The sequence below is a fragment of the Dermacentor albipictus genome, unplaced genomic scaffold (assembly GCF_038994185.2).
Source record: "Dermacentor albipictus isolate Rhodes 1998 colony unplaced genomic scaffold, USDA_Dalb.pri_finalv2 scaffold_41, whole genome shotgun sequence".
Taxonomy (NCBI): domain Eukaryota; kingdom Metazoa; phylum Arthropoda; class Arachnida; order Ixodida; family Ixodidae; genus Dermacentor; species Dermacentor albipictus.
In genome coordinates this window covers 89,026-102,592 of record NW_027225595.1, presented here as the reverse complement: position 1 = coordinate 102,592, position 13,567 = coordinate 89,026, and the positions used below count along the sequence as shown (strand labels likewise).

Sequence of the window (13,567 nt, the reverse complement as noted above, 5' to 3'; positions counted from 1 at the left end):
GAGGCATAAAAAAATAAAGTTCACCATAGGGGTTCAGAAACTTTGGTTATGGGATTCATCGTGTGTTTTTTTTTCCCCGTTTTTTTTTCTTTTTTAACATAGGTAGGACCATAGGCAGTATAACAGCAAGAGCTTGGCGCACAACCCACCATCCCATTCCAAAGGGGACGCTCATAACATCCATCCATCAATCCATTTTTAGGGGCCGTCCGTCAGGGTCCCGCCAGCTTGACCTATGTGCAGTAGGAAAGCACACCAAGTATAATAAGTAATATAACGCATTCCGAGGCTTATTTTCCTGCATTTTTTTTCTTTTTCGAGGGCCTGGCATGGATTCTTTAAGCAAAGAAAAACATTGAAGGAAATGTCAGGCAGATGCCTCACTCAGCAGATAGTATGTTAAATTACCCCTTGATGTAATAAACACAATCGTGAAATGAAGCTAGAAACACAAGTTCGAAACAGCCAAATGACTAATTAGACCTTTGTGAAATGACAGTGCTGGGGATTTGCAAAAAGACAGATTCTTAGAAATATCAGTGTAACATGCAGATGCCAAACCTTCACCATCTCTGGCTTGATATTGTGCTGATGCTAGACAAAGTAAAGAGTGCTTTGTACAATTGTGCTTGCAAAGATGTTCTTTCCTTTAATTTAGTTTTTTTAGGAATCGTAACAGCCATATCGAAGGCACTTTTTTGTATTTAATAGTGGCTTCTGCAGATTAAATACCTCAAAGGACCGTCGTCAGCATTTATTGATTTTGTGTATTGTGCGCATAGTATATATCCCATACTGTTGCAAAGATTTGAACACCTGCATGCTGGGAAACCCACATTTGCTGTTATAGGAGGAATAGGTTCAAGTGTCTTCTTTAGCCATGAACAAATAAGTGCCCGTCATCAACCAAGTTTTGAATTTTCATTTTCTCTAGCTACCTTCACATACAAGCATTTTTAATCATGCATGGTTACTTGCGCAGTTTCTAGGAGAGGAGGGTGAGCCTGTCGTTACGAAGTACACACAATGGGCGTTCAGGCATGTCCCTTGTCCATGCCAAAGAGTGTATTCACGACAACGGAAGTAGTAAAGGAATAGTGTTCGAATTGAACTTCTGTGATTTGATGGGACAACCTCTATCCACTAAATCGCGTGATTTTTTTCGGTGTACCTATGAGAGTAAAGGCATTTACTGAACAAATATAACATGAGTGTTTGCAGATGCACCCTGCGTGCAGACACTACAGAGAGCACTGTAGAACACGTAGAAAAAAATTTTGTTGACATAGTAATGCATAAGAATATACTTGAGAAGTGTTGAAATTCGGCCTTGTTGGTACGACATACTGTAAGTGAAGGGCAAAAGAAACAGGGATAGATGGAGTACATCAGTGCGTGGGTTGCACCCTCCATCCATCCCTATTTTTTGCAGTTCACTTGCAATAGGAAAATACCTTTATGCATTGTACCAGTACTATTGTGCTGTGCTGTCAATTCATTGCACCTGACTTCGTGCTAGAAGTGTCATTTGCAGACCTAGTCTGTCAGCTGAAGGGATCAATCCTCCCTTGGGATTACATGCACTTATTTATTTATTTATTTGATACATACTGCCGGCCTGAGTGTCAGGCCTTGGGCAGGAGTGGGTATACATGAAACAATACACTGTTCAGATGATCATCGTCTTTAGGGCAAAAAACAAGAATTTTTCTTTGCATGACATATAACCCATATTACAATGAGGGGCAATGCATTTTTTCCCCATTACGTGCCAAAACACTCTACACATTGCTGAGAATGCACGCACAACACGACCATGTGCTCTCATTTTCCCTTTAACTCAATGTAAAAGACGGGCCCCCGTAGCCCCCCGAACTACTCGCACTATCTATTCGCCGAACACCACACACCTCTGTCATATTCTTCCACCCTGGGTATGTGTATGCTATATGCTTATCCATGCCGTACATGTGGGTTATACTGCTACCATATGCAGTAATTAAATTTGCTCATACCAGGTCTTACGTTCATGACTAAATTATTCTTCAGAATTTTAAGCATGGCAGCCTGCAAACAAATATGATAAAACATAATATTAATGGCATGTGCTGTGAATGTTAAGCCTTCTCAGACTAATGTAATATTAAAAATACAAAACGATATTGGTGCTCAAACCTGAAAGTGATGTAATTTTACTGGCATGGCTCTTCACAGGCAGCGTAGTGGCACCAGTGCGATGTCATTACAGGCCCTACACAACATGTTAAACCTTTTAAGGGAGCCAGAAAGTTTGCTGCACCCACGTATAGTTGGAAAACCATTCAAGAAGTTCAAGGACAACGCTATACTTTGCTATAGCAGTCAGTGCTTCGTCCTTCGGGTGAAACTGCAAATTTTTTCTAGCATGGTGTGAGATGTCTGGATACATGGTGTGTGTAATCCTTCTGCATATGCAGGAACGCAGCAGGCACTCAAGTATGCGTCTCTGGTGACATTGACAGTTCAAAATGCTGCTCTTAACCTAACCATGCGGATGGCTCGCACACAGAAGGACCTTTTCATAGCCAGTACGGCTGTTATAATGGCTGAAGTGATAAAGCTTGCAACATGCCTCATCATGGTACGCGTGGACGAAGGCAGTTTCCAGAAGTGGCGTTCTTCTATTCACCGCATTGTAGTGTTGCAGCCCGTGGATACACTCAAGGCAAGTGCACATACATGTGAGGTTGTATTGCATGAATAAGTTGTTTAGGAGCAGTTAATTGTGTTGTAATGTGCATAAAAAAAATGAAATGCAGCTATTTCGTTGTGGGCAAGGTAAGGAAGATCTTTTTCTGGGATTGTGAACTTTGTGAACAAGCTACAACTTTTTTTTTTGAGTACAGAATTAGAATTGAGGAATAGATCTAATTCTAGTACCTTTAGCTAACACCTTACAGCCTTTTCAGGAGCTCTCAGAACAGCCTGACAGTGCATTCAAATAGTAATGACCACACAAGCAGCTAGACACTTTACTTATTGGTTCCAAGGAAAAAACAAGAAAATGAGACAAACATATTTTTTCTCTCAGCACATTAGGCATGTGGAATAATTTTGCCTGAGGCTGTTGTTTTACCATCTGACAACCTCTTTGCCTCAAGACTCAGCTGTCGGAACATGCTCATCATGAAACAGTTTGTCAGCAGCCTGTTATGTTTTTAGCATAACTGCGAGTCGGCCTAGTTGGAACAGATTCATCTTAAAACTCTTTGTGCGCAAACAACATTCCAGGCTTGTGAAGAATGGGATAGTCATTTCGTGTTTCTGGTCAGCGTTGTTGAAGTCATGTCACCACACTGTAGAGATTGCATTTTTTGAGCAAGTTGATAGGTTGACAAAGGCTGGGTACCCGCTCGCTGTGATGCTGGCGTCGTGCGCTAGACTAATGAAAGAACTTGAAAAGGATAAAGGACAATGCACAAAGAATCAAAGGCAGAAGGATATAGCTTCCAAGGTTTCAGTAATTCTGTATGTGCACGGCCTTTCACACAGACTTAAAAAGGTGGCTGGTAGTTATGAAGTAAAAGTGGTATTTTCGGCAAAAAACAAAATAGGTAGTGTGTGTTCCAAGGTTAAAAAGAAGTTCGAAAGTAAGGATGATGTAAAGAAAGAATGTAGTGTTAAAACATCCGCGCAAGAACCAATTTGTTGATTGCACGAAGAACGTTGTTTACCAGATTCCTATGACGTGTGGTCATGTGTACGTAGAGTAGACTGGGAGATGTATTAACACGAGGTTAAAGGAGCACTTGTCTAGTCTGAAAGGTCGCCCTAGTACGCATTTGGCAATGCATTGCCAAGAACATGATTGCTCCCCTTGTCTTACTAGGACAGATATTTTGTACAGGCATAGGAATCAAACCGCTAGGGAAATCGTGGAAGCACACCGGATTGAAAAACAAAATGAAAAATGCATCAGCCATCCTTCTGTTTCATTGTTAGATAAAGAAAATTCGCTTCTATCATCACATCTTTAACGCATTTTGTTGTAAGTGGTTGTTTTATGCACCTTGCTGTTTTTAGTTTGACCGGGTGGCTTTTGTCCATGTCTTTTTATCACAAGTGTTATATGTAATATTGACGTGCTCTTTTGACTTGATCACGCAGATCTGCGGGTATCATATGCAGTATAGGCTTGCTCTGTTGACTAGATCGTGCAGATCTGTGGGTATTTAAGCAGGTAGTTCTTCAAAAATGAAACCAGTTCTTAGAAAGCGCTCGTCCTTGTGTTGCCCCTATTCTTCGTCCCTGTTTGTTTGCACACAAAAAGTTTTAAGATGAATCTGTTATGTTTTGCTTTATGCAGATTTTGTATTTTGCTATGCAGTTACAAGTGTATTTTGTTTCGCTGTGAATGAATTGCTAATGTGCTCCTGTTGTAATAATGCCCTCTGTGTAAATGTAGTCGAGTAAATAAGTCAAATGCTACTTTGTACCTTTGTTCTGTATTTATTTATTTATTTATTTATTTATTTATTTCGCATGCTTTCAAGACTGAAGGGCATTAAAGATAGAAGTAGAGTAAAAAAATGTAAGGATACTAACAAAAATATTGTCACGTACAAGTTTGTGCCGCTGTGGATGAAAGGACATTGTGAGGTGAAGAGGAAGTTGAAGTGTCTCGACGAGCGGTAGATGGTGGTACCCTGACTACTGAGCTACAACTTCGTTGCTGTATATATTGTAAATACATATATTTTATTCCCCCGTAACAATATTAAGAAAAGGCATCTTGTACAGCAATGTTGAAGTTAGAGTCGGTGATGAATGCGACTGATGCGGCAGAGCAATTGCAGTCCTTGCTTGCCCTAGGGATGAGTGAGTCACTGAAACAGTTTGTGTGGCACATTGGCACCCTGACTGTGGTCAGTGTGGGATGAAATATAAGACTGAGGGGCAGAAAGGGTTTCCTTTAAGAGCGGGGTTTAAGTGTAAAAACTTTGGGAAAGAGGCAGAAACAGGAATGGCATGACGAAAGATCATGTAAATTAAGAGTTTGTTTCATTGATAAGATACTTGCTTAACAAGAATAATTAGACAAGGTGAAGTGTGCACCACGCTTTTGAATACTTTCTACTGCAGTCACTAGTGAAGGCTGAGCCGGATCCCAAATGGTTAAAGCATACTGCAATTTGGAATGAACTAAAGTTTTGTAAAGAGTTAACTTCAGGGAGGAAGAGGCAGAGCTAAAATTATGGCGTAAGTACCTATGCGTGCGGTTAGCGTTATTAGTAACATAGTCCACATGTGAATGCAAAGAAAGGTTATTTGATATGTGAAGGCCCATATACTTGCGAGAGGTAACTGACGTCACTGGGGCACCATTAATAAAGTATGTATGCATGGCAGTGTTAACGAGATATTTGCATGGCCTTACATTTACTAGCATTCAGTAACCACTTAGAACACCACTCAGCTACACAGTTAAGGTTGTCCTGCAGTTCTTTGGAATCGAATGGATTAGTAATTGCACAGTAGAGAACAAAGTGATTTGTGAATAGTTTCATGAGAGAAGAAAAAGTTGAAATGTTGTTAATGTAGATTAAAAAGAGAAGTGGACCCAGAATGGAGCCTTGAGATAGACCTGCTGATACATCAGAAAACCAAGAATTACGGTTGTTATCATTAGCAAACTGCGCCCGATCAAAAAATTCAGTTCAGTCAACTTAAGCAGAAGGGAATTGTGAGTCACAGAGTTGAAGGCTTTGGCAAAATCAATAAATATGCAGTCGATGTCGATACTTAGATCATAAATTTCAAAAAGATTGTTAATAAACGATAAGAGCTGTATTTCACATGAGAAGTACTTACGGAAACCATGTTGACAGAAGTTAAAAAAGGAGTTATATTCTAAAAAAGTCAGCCAAATGCAAATATGTTTACAGAATTTTACAGAGAATTTTACATTAAATGCTTGTTAGTGAGATATGCCTGTAATTGCTGGGTAAGTGTGTGTTGCCTGATTTGTGAACTGGAAGTACCTTTCCCACACACCAGCTATATGGAAGAACAGAATGCTGCAATGACTGTGTGAAAATATGCAAGAAAATAACAACAGAAAATACATCAGTACATTTCAAGATTTTTGAATTGAGGTAGCCTGGGCAGGCACAGGAAGATGTTTTTCGATTGTTAATTAGGCAGCTAACACCAACCCAGTCAATAGTAGTTGGATTCATAGTAAGAAAACCTTAATTTGGTACAAGTGGTAATCTATGTGGCATCACAGTAACATATGAAGAAAATACATCATTAAATACATTGCAGCACTTTTCAAGAGAAGCAGGTTCATCGTTGGGGCAAGTTAAATGGGTGATATTACTTGGAGTACAATTAACTATAATCCAGTATTTTCAAGGCTTGGTTTGCAATAGGGATGGAAGTGTAACAATGTAACAATGTGCTGTTTCACACTAGTGGCAGCTGCGTTGTAGTCATTTTCAGCATGGTAGTAAGCAGACCAAGCGATGTCACTGCGTGAAGCTTTTTTTGCAATGAAGCAACTGGTTTTTTGTGTTATGAAGTCGCTTCAAAAAGGGGTTCAACTAACGGTATCGTGGTTTGCAAATCAAAGTCCTTTGCGACACGATATGTTCGTTTCGTGGCAACATTTTATTTTTGACGATACACCAATTTTTTTCAATACAGCTCCGATCACAATTAGAAATGTACGAAGCTGCTAAAATTTCCATTTCAGTGGTAATTGAAGCCAAATCAGCTTTGCTGTAATTGTGAATCACTTTACTGTTTTCTTTTTGTCTTGATGTGAAAAGTGAGTGCATGGTGATCATTTAAGCCTTTTAAGTAAAGAATTAAGGAAACTACATCAGCATTTGTGATGAGAATCAGGTCTAGTATATTAGATGAAGAGGCAGATACGCGCGTAGATTTAGCTACAAGCTGGGTGAAGTGGAAGTCCAGACAAGTGTTTATAAACTGGGTACTTTGAGAAGACTGGGACATTACTTTGTCATTGTGCCAAATGATATTGGGCAAGTTAGTCACCAAGAAGGAAAATTGGCGAGTTATGGTATCTGACAACAATTTTGTTTAATGCGGTGTGAAACAATTGCTGTGACATAGTTACTAGAGCAAATAAGGCTAACAGAAAAAGGGTGGTACAAGGACAGAGCACTAGACTTCAGCTGACAAGTTTTATTCAGATAATCATGCAAAGGGACTACCGTATGCTCAGAACCATGCGCAGACAAATGCACAAACGAAAGTGCCACAAGGAGAAAAACAAATGTGTAACGAAGCCGATAAGCACCCACAACGAGCGAATACAAACCATTGGCAAAGTTCTTCTCAAGATACAACACTTCTTTATCAATGAGTGCCAGAGGTGGTGTGCTTACGCATTCATCAGCAGTGTTTAAAATGCAGAACGCTTCAAAAATTTTCCTATCTAACTGCCTGGCAAATCATCAGAGTACAACATATAATGGTTTCCAGCAAGTACGGACACGAGCACAAGTAGAAACGGACAGGACAACTCTAGAAACGGACAGGACAACCAGCGTGGTCCTCTCCATTTCTACTTACTTGGGCTCCCGTCCGTACTTGCTGGAAACCGTTATATGTTCACCATGCACCAACTGGCCCAGCAAACTACTCTACTAATCTGAGTACAAGTGTATTATGAAAATGTGGGGAGCAATTACTTTTTTGGCAGTGGTCAGCCAAGTGGCCAGTGCCTGCTAAAGCACTTACAACAGTTCTCGTTAACCTTGTTCACGCTAGTAAACATGCCACAGCAATAGCATCAGCACTAACTAGCCCAACTCTCTTTGTTCATTGCGTTGTGAAGGTCATCGCAAAATGATGTCGAAGTAGTTGGAGGCCGATAGCATATGCAAAAAATGACATCTCTGTTGTCGAACACAAGCGCACAAACAAATTCTGGTGGAGTTTCCATGGGAACAGAGCTTGAAATGAGCATTTCAGTAACTGCAATCAAGCACTTCGCCTGATCGCTCACCACGATCGCAGTGAAAAAATGAATACCGTTTTCCACAATAAAAAATTTCTCTAGTCTTTATCTTAGCAGAGAGCCACTTTTTGGTAAGACATACAATGTCAGCAGCGCATAAATAAATTAGTGAAGACGTTGCAGTACATTTATATAGTAGGCTTCACAGTTAGTGAGAAAAACTTGATATGTTGTTATTCCTTTGCACATCAGCTAGTTATGTCGAACTGTTTCCTTCAATAGCTTGACATGACCGAACCGAAGAGCATGCTTCACATGGCATGTCAACTTCACAAATATTTCTTGTTCACAAATAGCTTGTTTAGCCGTAGTGAATATGGTTGGTGTGTTGCCTTAGTAAAATCTAGTAGCTTTTCCCTAGACTGGCATGTTGTTCTGCATAAATGTTCACCCGCAGACACTCCGGCGAATTTCAGGTTGGATTTCAGTGCCAGAATTTTGTCCTTTAGTTTAAAGCAGGAGATTTCAATTATAATTAGATGAGTCTATCAAGACTGTAAGAGCCAAGTCTGTGGGCTCTACATTCCATATTCTCGGGGACTTCAAACTTAAGATGAAGGGATGAAAGGTTACGTGCCAATTTTTCGGACAGCGCCCACGTTTCTGACGGATTGTCAGAGGTACCACAAAATATTAAGTTATCCCGATCGGAGCGGTCTTTTAGATCAAGACGTGTCAGGAGAGAGGCATTTTCAATTTTTAACACCCTGAGCTACAACTACAGGTACGTCAGCTGCTGACGGGTTATGCTCAAGTCATTCAAAAATCGATTAAACTGTCATTAGACACCAGACACTTGATTAGTTAACTCCACCTGCTTTTCTTTTAAATCTGTGATTTTCAAGTGTTCCAAGTACAAGTAGTAGCAACAATAAGTGGCAGTAACTGCTGTTTGTAGAGCTTTCAAGGTGATGTAAGGCCTTTTTAACCACCACAGTGGCAATTGCATTCTATTGGGGAAAGACTTCAGTGAGCAATGCAAAACTGCTCATGTACTAGATTTGGGTTAAAAATGCCAATAGGCGTATCTCACAGTTTAAGTCTTGCTCTGAAACACTAGACCCAATCAACCAACGAATCATGCTTTGATAAACAGGTGTTAAAATTTGTTGCCTATATTTTACTTGAAAAATAAATTTTACATGTTCACAAAGTCTTTACCTCAGCTGCAGTGACATCCAGTTGTAGATGCTCCGCTCACAGACAACAGCATCCTGTTGTCTTTCTAAAGCTACTGCCAGTGTGACTTCTCCTGTCTGTTCAACTTAGGTGGCTGTGCCATCTTTGGTGTACAACATCCAGAACAACCTGCTCTATGTTGGTGCCACCCATTTGGATGCAGCCACATGTCAGGTGAGACATTCTGCATAACACTTAGTATATGACTACATGGAACCACGTGACCATTGCAGAGCAAGCCTTGGATATTGAAAATACCATAATTACAGTGGAGATGTTCTTCATCGCCATGCATTGCAATCTCAATGGTTGTGATACCTTTATGCAGACCTTCTATATAGGAGTGTATAGTTGAAAAGTGAGAATACTTTTAGAGCGCAGTTCTTAGGTACCCCTTCTTGCAGATAGCGTCAGTGTCAGTGAAACCGAGTGAATGAGCACAGCGAAATATGAAACAGAATGCGGAGAGCAGCTGGGGGATGAAAGATGCGAGGAGGGTGCAGCGCAACCAGGAGGCGAAAAGCAGAGGAGGGTATGACGAAAAGGGTGAGGTGGAACGCGGAGTGCTGGCATGACTAGGCATGTGGCTAGTGTGGAAATAAAGCGCTGACGTGGGCTTCAGGCCCACTGCACATGTGCTACAGTCGAACCCAACTGTATAAAACCCATTTACATCGCATTATTCTGTATATCGAACAATTTCTGAACATGGAATAGTGACAATGAGTATATATAGCAAAAATTATGCTTACATCAAACAAATATAGTAGCGACTCCCGATATATCGAACGACAAACGGCACAAAAGTGCCCCCACAAGTTGGCTTTCCCTCATGGCAGCGCGGTTCCATTCAACCACTCTCCCTAGCATGGCCACACTGCGTCAGGCGAGCCGTCGACACTCCCCCACAAAAAAATTATCCTGACCCGCCCGCAGCGCTTGCTCAGACAGCCAATCAGAGGCTCTTGTGCCATCGTCGTGCAAGATGGCACAAGTGGGAATTGTCACGCTGCTTTTCTGGTTCATTGTGTTTGTGCCTTGTGGGCCTTCTCCCACAGTGTTACCATGATGAAGGGGCAGAATTTGCTTTTCGCCGTGAAGCTTGACATCATAAATTGGGTCGACCATGGTGAAAAGTCGGATCACCCCATTGGGTGCGAGATTCCAAGGAGCACTTTCAGCACGATCTTGAAGAATAAGGGGGAGATTAGGGCTAAACAGACAAACTCGCAACCCGGTGCCCATGGCACCCAACGCGTATGCACGGCCGTGTACGAGTGGTTCATATGAAATTGCTTCAGACGTGCCGGCTTCCGCATGCCCGGTGATGACTAAATTCTGACGAGTGTGAGTGTGATGAAGGTGTTGTCAGTGTTGCCGAAGCTTGTAGCGAGCTGTCAGAATTTCTGGAAGCCGTTGGCGAATCAATGGTGGACGAGTTTGTGAGTGCAGATGATGGTGTTGCGACCAGGAGATCCCAAAAACGAAGACTACATTGCCGACTTCGTACCGAGCACAAGTGAAAGTGGGCACAGTGAGGAAAGCAATGATGGTCCTTTGCCCACATCCTCCGAGGTGATTGGTGCACTCGCACTAGTACAGTGCTTTAAGCACGAATGTGGAAGGTTATGGCCTCAGCTGCTTCGACTCTTTAGACAATGTGGAGAAGTGCGTGCGTCGCAGGCACCAAAATTGCTCAAGCAGAAGTAAATACAGGACTATTTCATGCAAAACTAAGCTAGTTTCACCAACAAAATGATTCCATAAATAATAGATGCAATTATGATGTCCAATTCTTTAGCAGGCATATATCAAATTATATTCTATATCAAACTGATAGGCGTTTTTTTGCAAGCTGGATATAGCCGGGTTCGATTGTATTCGCCTGCGGAATTCGCAGCCACTAGGGAATGCACTCCGCACGAGCCACACGTTCACGCTTACTTTCAGAACAGTGAGCGACGCAAATGGTGAAAATGCTTCGTCTGTCAGTGCTGCTCAATGAGCTGCCCGAACAGATGCTCAGCAGCGGTTTTGAGAGCACCTTGTACTTGGGAAACAAATTGTTTGCCATAATATTTCGCGAATTCAAAACACCTAAACAGCTGCCCTTCAAATTTGCATTGTGGAATATCGTAGTCAGAAATTTTTTGGGGAACAACAACATTCCGCTCAATCCACTGCAAGCTTCTTTATCAGAGGTGACGGCCGAGGTGGATTTTCACCATCTGATACAAAATATGAGCGCCAGATCACATTGGGATGTAATATAGTAAGATGAAAGGCATAAGTTAGTTTATCAGACAACTGTTCAACCAATTTGATGCAAATTTGTTGTGTTTGAATAAAGTGACTAGAATGTTAGAAAAGAATGTTTAATCATCATCATCATCATCAGCCTATTTTATTTCCACTGCAGGACGAAGGCCTCTCCCTAAGATCTCCAATTACCCCTGTCCTGCGCTAACCAATTCCAACTAGTGCCTGCAAATTTCTTAATTTCATCACTTTACCTAGTCTTGTGCCGTCCTCAACTGCGCTTCCCTTCTCTTGGCAACCATCCTGTAACCCTATTGGTCCAACGGTTATCTAACCTACGCATTACATGATCTGCCCAGCTCCATTTTTTTCAATGTCAATGTCAATGTCAATTAGAATGTCAATGTCTTAATGTCAATTAGAATATCAGCTATCCCTGTTTGCTCTCTGATCCACACCGCTCTCTTCCTGTCTCTTAATGTTACGCCTAACATCCTTCGTTCCATCGCTGTTTACGCAGTGCTTAACGTGTTTTCGGGCTGCTTTGTCAGTCTCCACATTTCTGCCTCATATGTCAGCACCGGTAGAATGCACGGATTGTGCATCTTTCTTTTTAATGATAATAGTAAGCTTCCAGTCAAGATATGACAATGTCTGTTGTATGCGCGCGAACACATTTTTCTTCTTCTGTAAATTTCCTTTTCATGATCAGGGTCCCCTGTGGGTAATTTAACTAGGTAAACATGCTCCTTCACTGACTCTAGAGGCTGACTGGCGATCCTGAACCCTTGTTCCCTTGCCCGACTGTTGATCATTATCTTTGTCTTCTGCACACTAATCTTCCACCCTGCTCTTACACTCTCTCTGTTAAGCTCCTCAATCATTTGATGTAACTTGTCTCCGGTGTTGCTGAACAGGACAATATCATCGGCAAATTGAAGGTTGCTGTCATATGTGCTGTTGATCCTCACTCCTAAGCTAGCCCATTTTAATAGCTTAAATACTTCTTCCAATCACGCAGTGAATAGCATTGGAGAGATTGTGTCTCCTTGTCTGACCCCTTATAGGTACCTTCCTACTTTTCTTGTGTAGAATTAAGGTAGCTGTGGAATCGGCAGATATTTACGTAAGCATCCTGTACTCCTTGATTACGTAATGCCTCTACAATTGCTGGTATCTCGACTGAATCAAATGCCTTTTCATAATCTATGGAAGCCATATATAGTGGCTGATTATACTCTGCGGATTTCTCGATTACCTGTTTGATGACATGGATGTCATCCATTGTAGTGTATCCCTTCCTGAAACCTGCCTGTTCCCTTGGTTGACTAAAGTCCAGTGTGGCCCTTATTTCATTGGAGATTATCTCGGTGAATATATTATATAGCATTGTAAATAAGCTAATGGGCCTATAATTTTTCAATTCTTTACTTCTCCCTTTTTGTACATTAGTATAATGTTGGCACTCTTCCAGTTCTCGGAACCCTTCAAGTCGATAGACAGTTCGTATAAAGGGTCACTAATTTTTCAAGCATTATGTCTCCTCAATCTTTGATTAAATTGACTGTTATATTCCGTCTTCCCCTGCCACTTTTTCCCGTTTCATGTCTTGCAAGGCCCTTCTAACTTCATTGCTAGCTATAGGAGGAGTTTCTGTATCCTGTTTATTCCTGTTTCGAATGGAGTTATCCTGAGTCATCTGGGTACTCTACAGGTCAGTATAGAATTCTTCCACTGCTTTTACTGTATCTCCGAGATTGGTGATGATATTACCCGGGATATCTTTCAGTGCATACATCTTTGTTTGTCCTGTGCCAAGTTTCCTTCTCAATGATTTCGGGCTGCATCCATTTTTTACGGCTTCTTCAGTCTTTCTCATGTTATAGTTCTGAATATCGCTTATTTTTGCCTTGATCAATTTTGAGAGTTCCGCGTATTCTATCTTATCTCTTGAGTTGGACACTTTCATTCCTTGTCATTTATTCATTAGGTCCTTTGTTGGGAGAGCTTACCTACTAGTTGCCTTGATGCCTTACCTCCCACTTCAATTGCTGCTTCTGAAGCCAGGCTAGTTATGGTTTCGCATGACATATGTGT

At 41.3% G+C, this 13,567-nt stretch overlaps 1 protein-coding gene across 2 annotated transcripts in view; it reads left to right on the top strand.

The window, feature by feature from the left end:
- LOC139052873 (UDP-galactose translocator-like) overlaps positions 1-13,567 on the top strand; it is a 68,454-nt gene that overhangs the window by 3,401 nt on the left and 51,486 nt on the right. For both annotated transcript variants that reach the window (XM_070530023.1, XM_070530022.1), the window contains exons 2-3: positions 2,457-2,704; positions 9,302-9,385. In XM_070530023.1, the coding sequence (XP_070386124.1) occupies positions 2,528-2,704; positions 9,302-9,385 (261 nt within the window). In that variant the 5' untranslated portion in view covers positions 2,457-2,527. The remainder of the gene's footprint in view (positions 1-2,456; positions 2,705-9,301; positions 9,386-13,567) is intronic.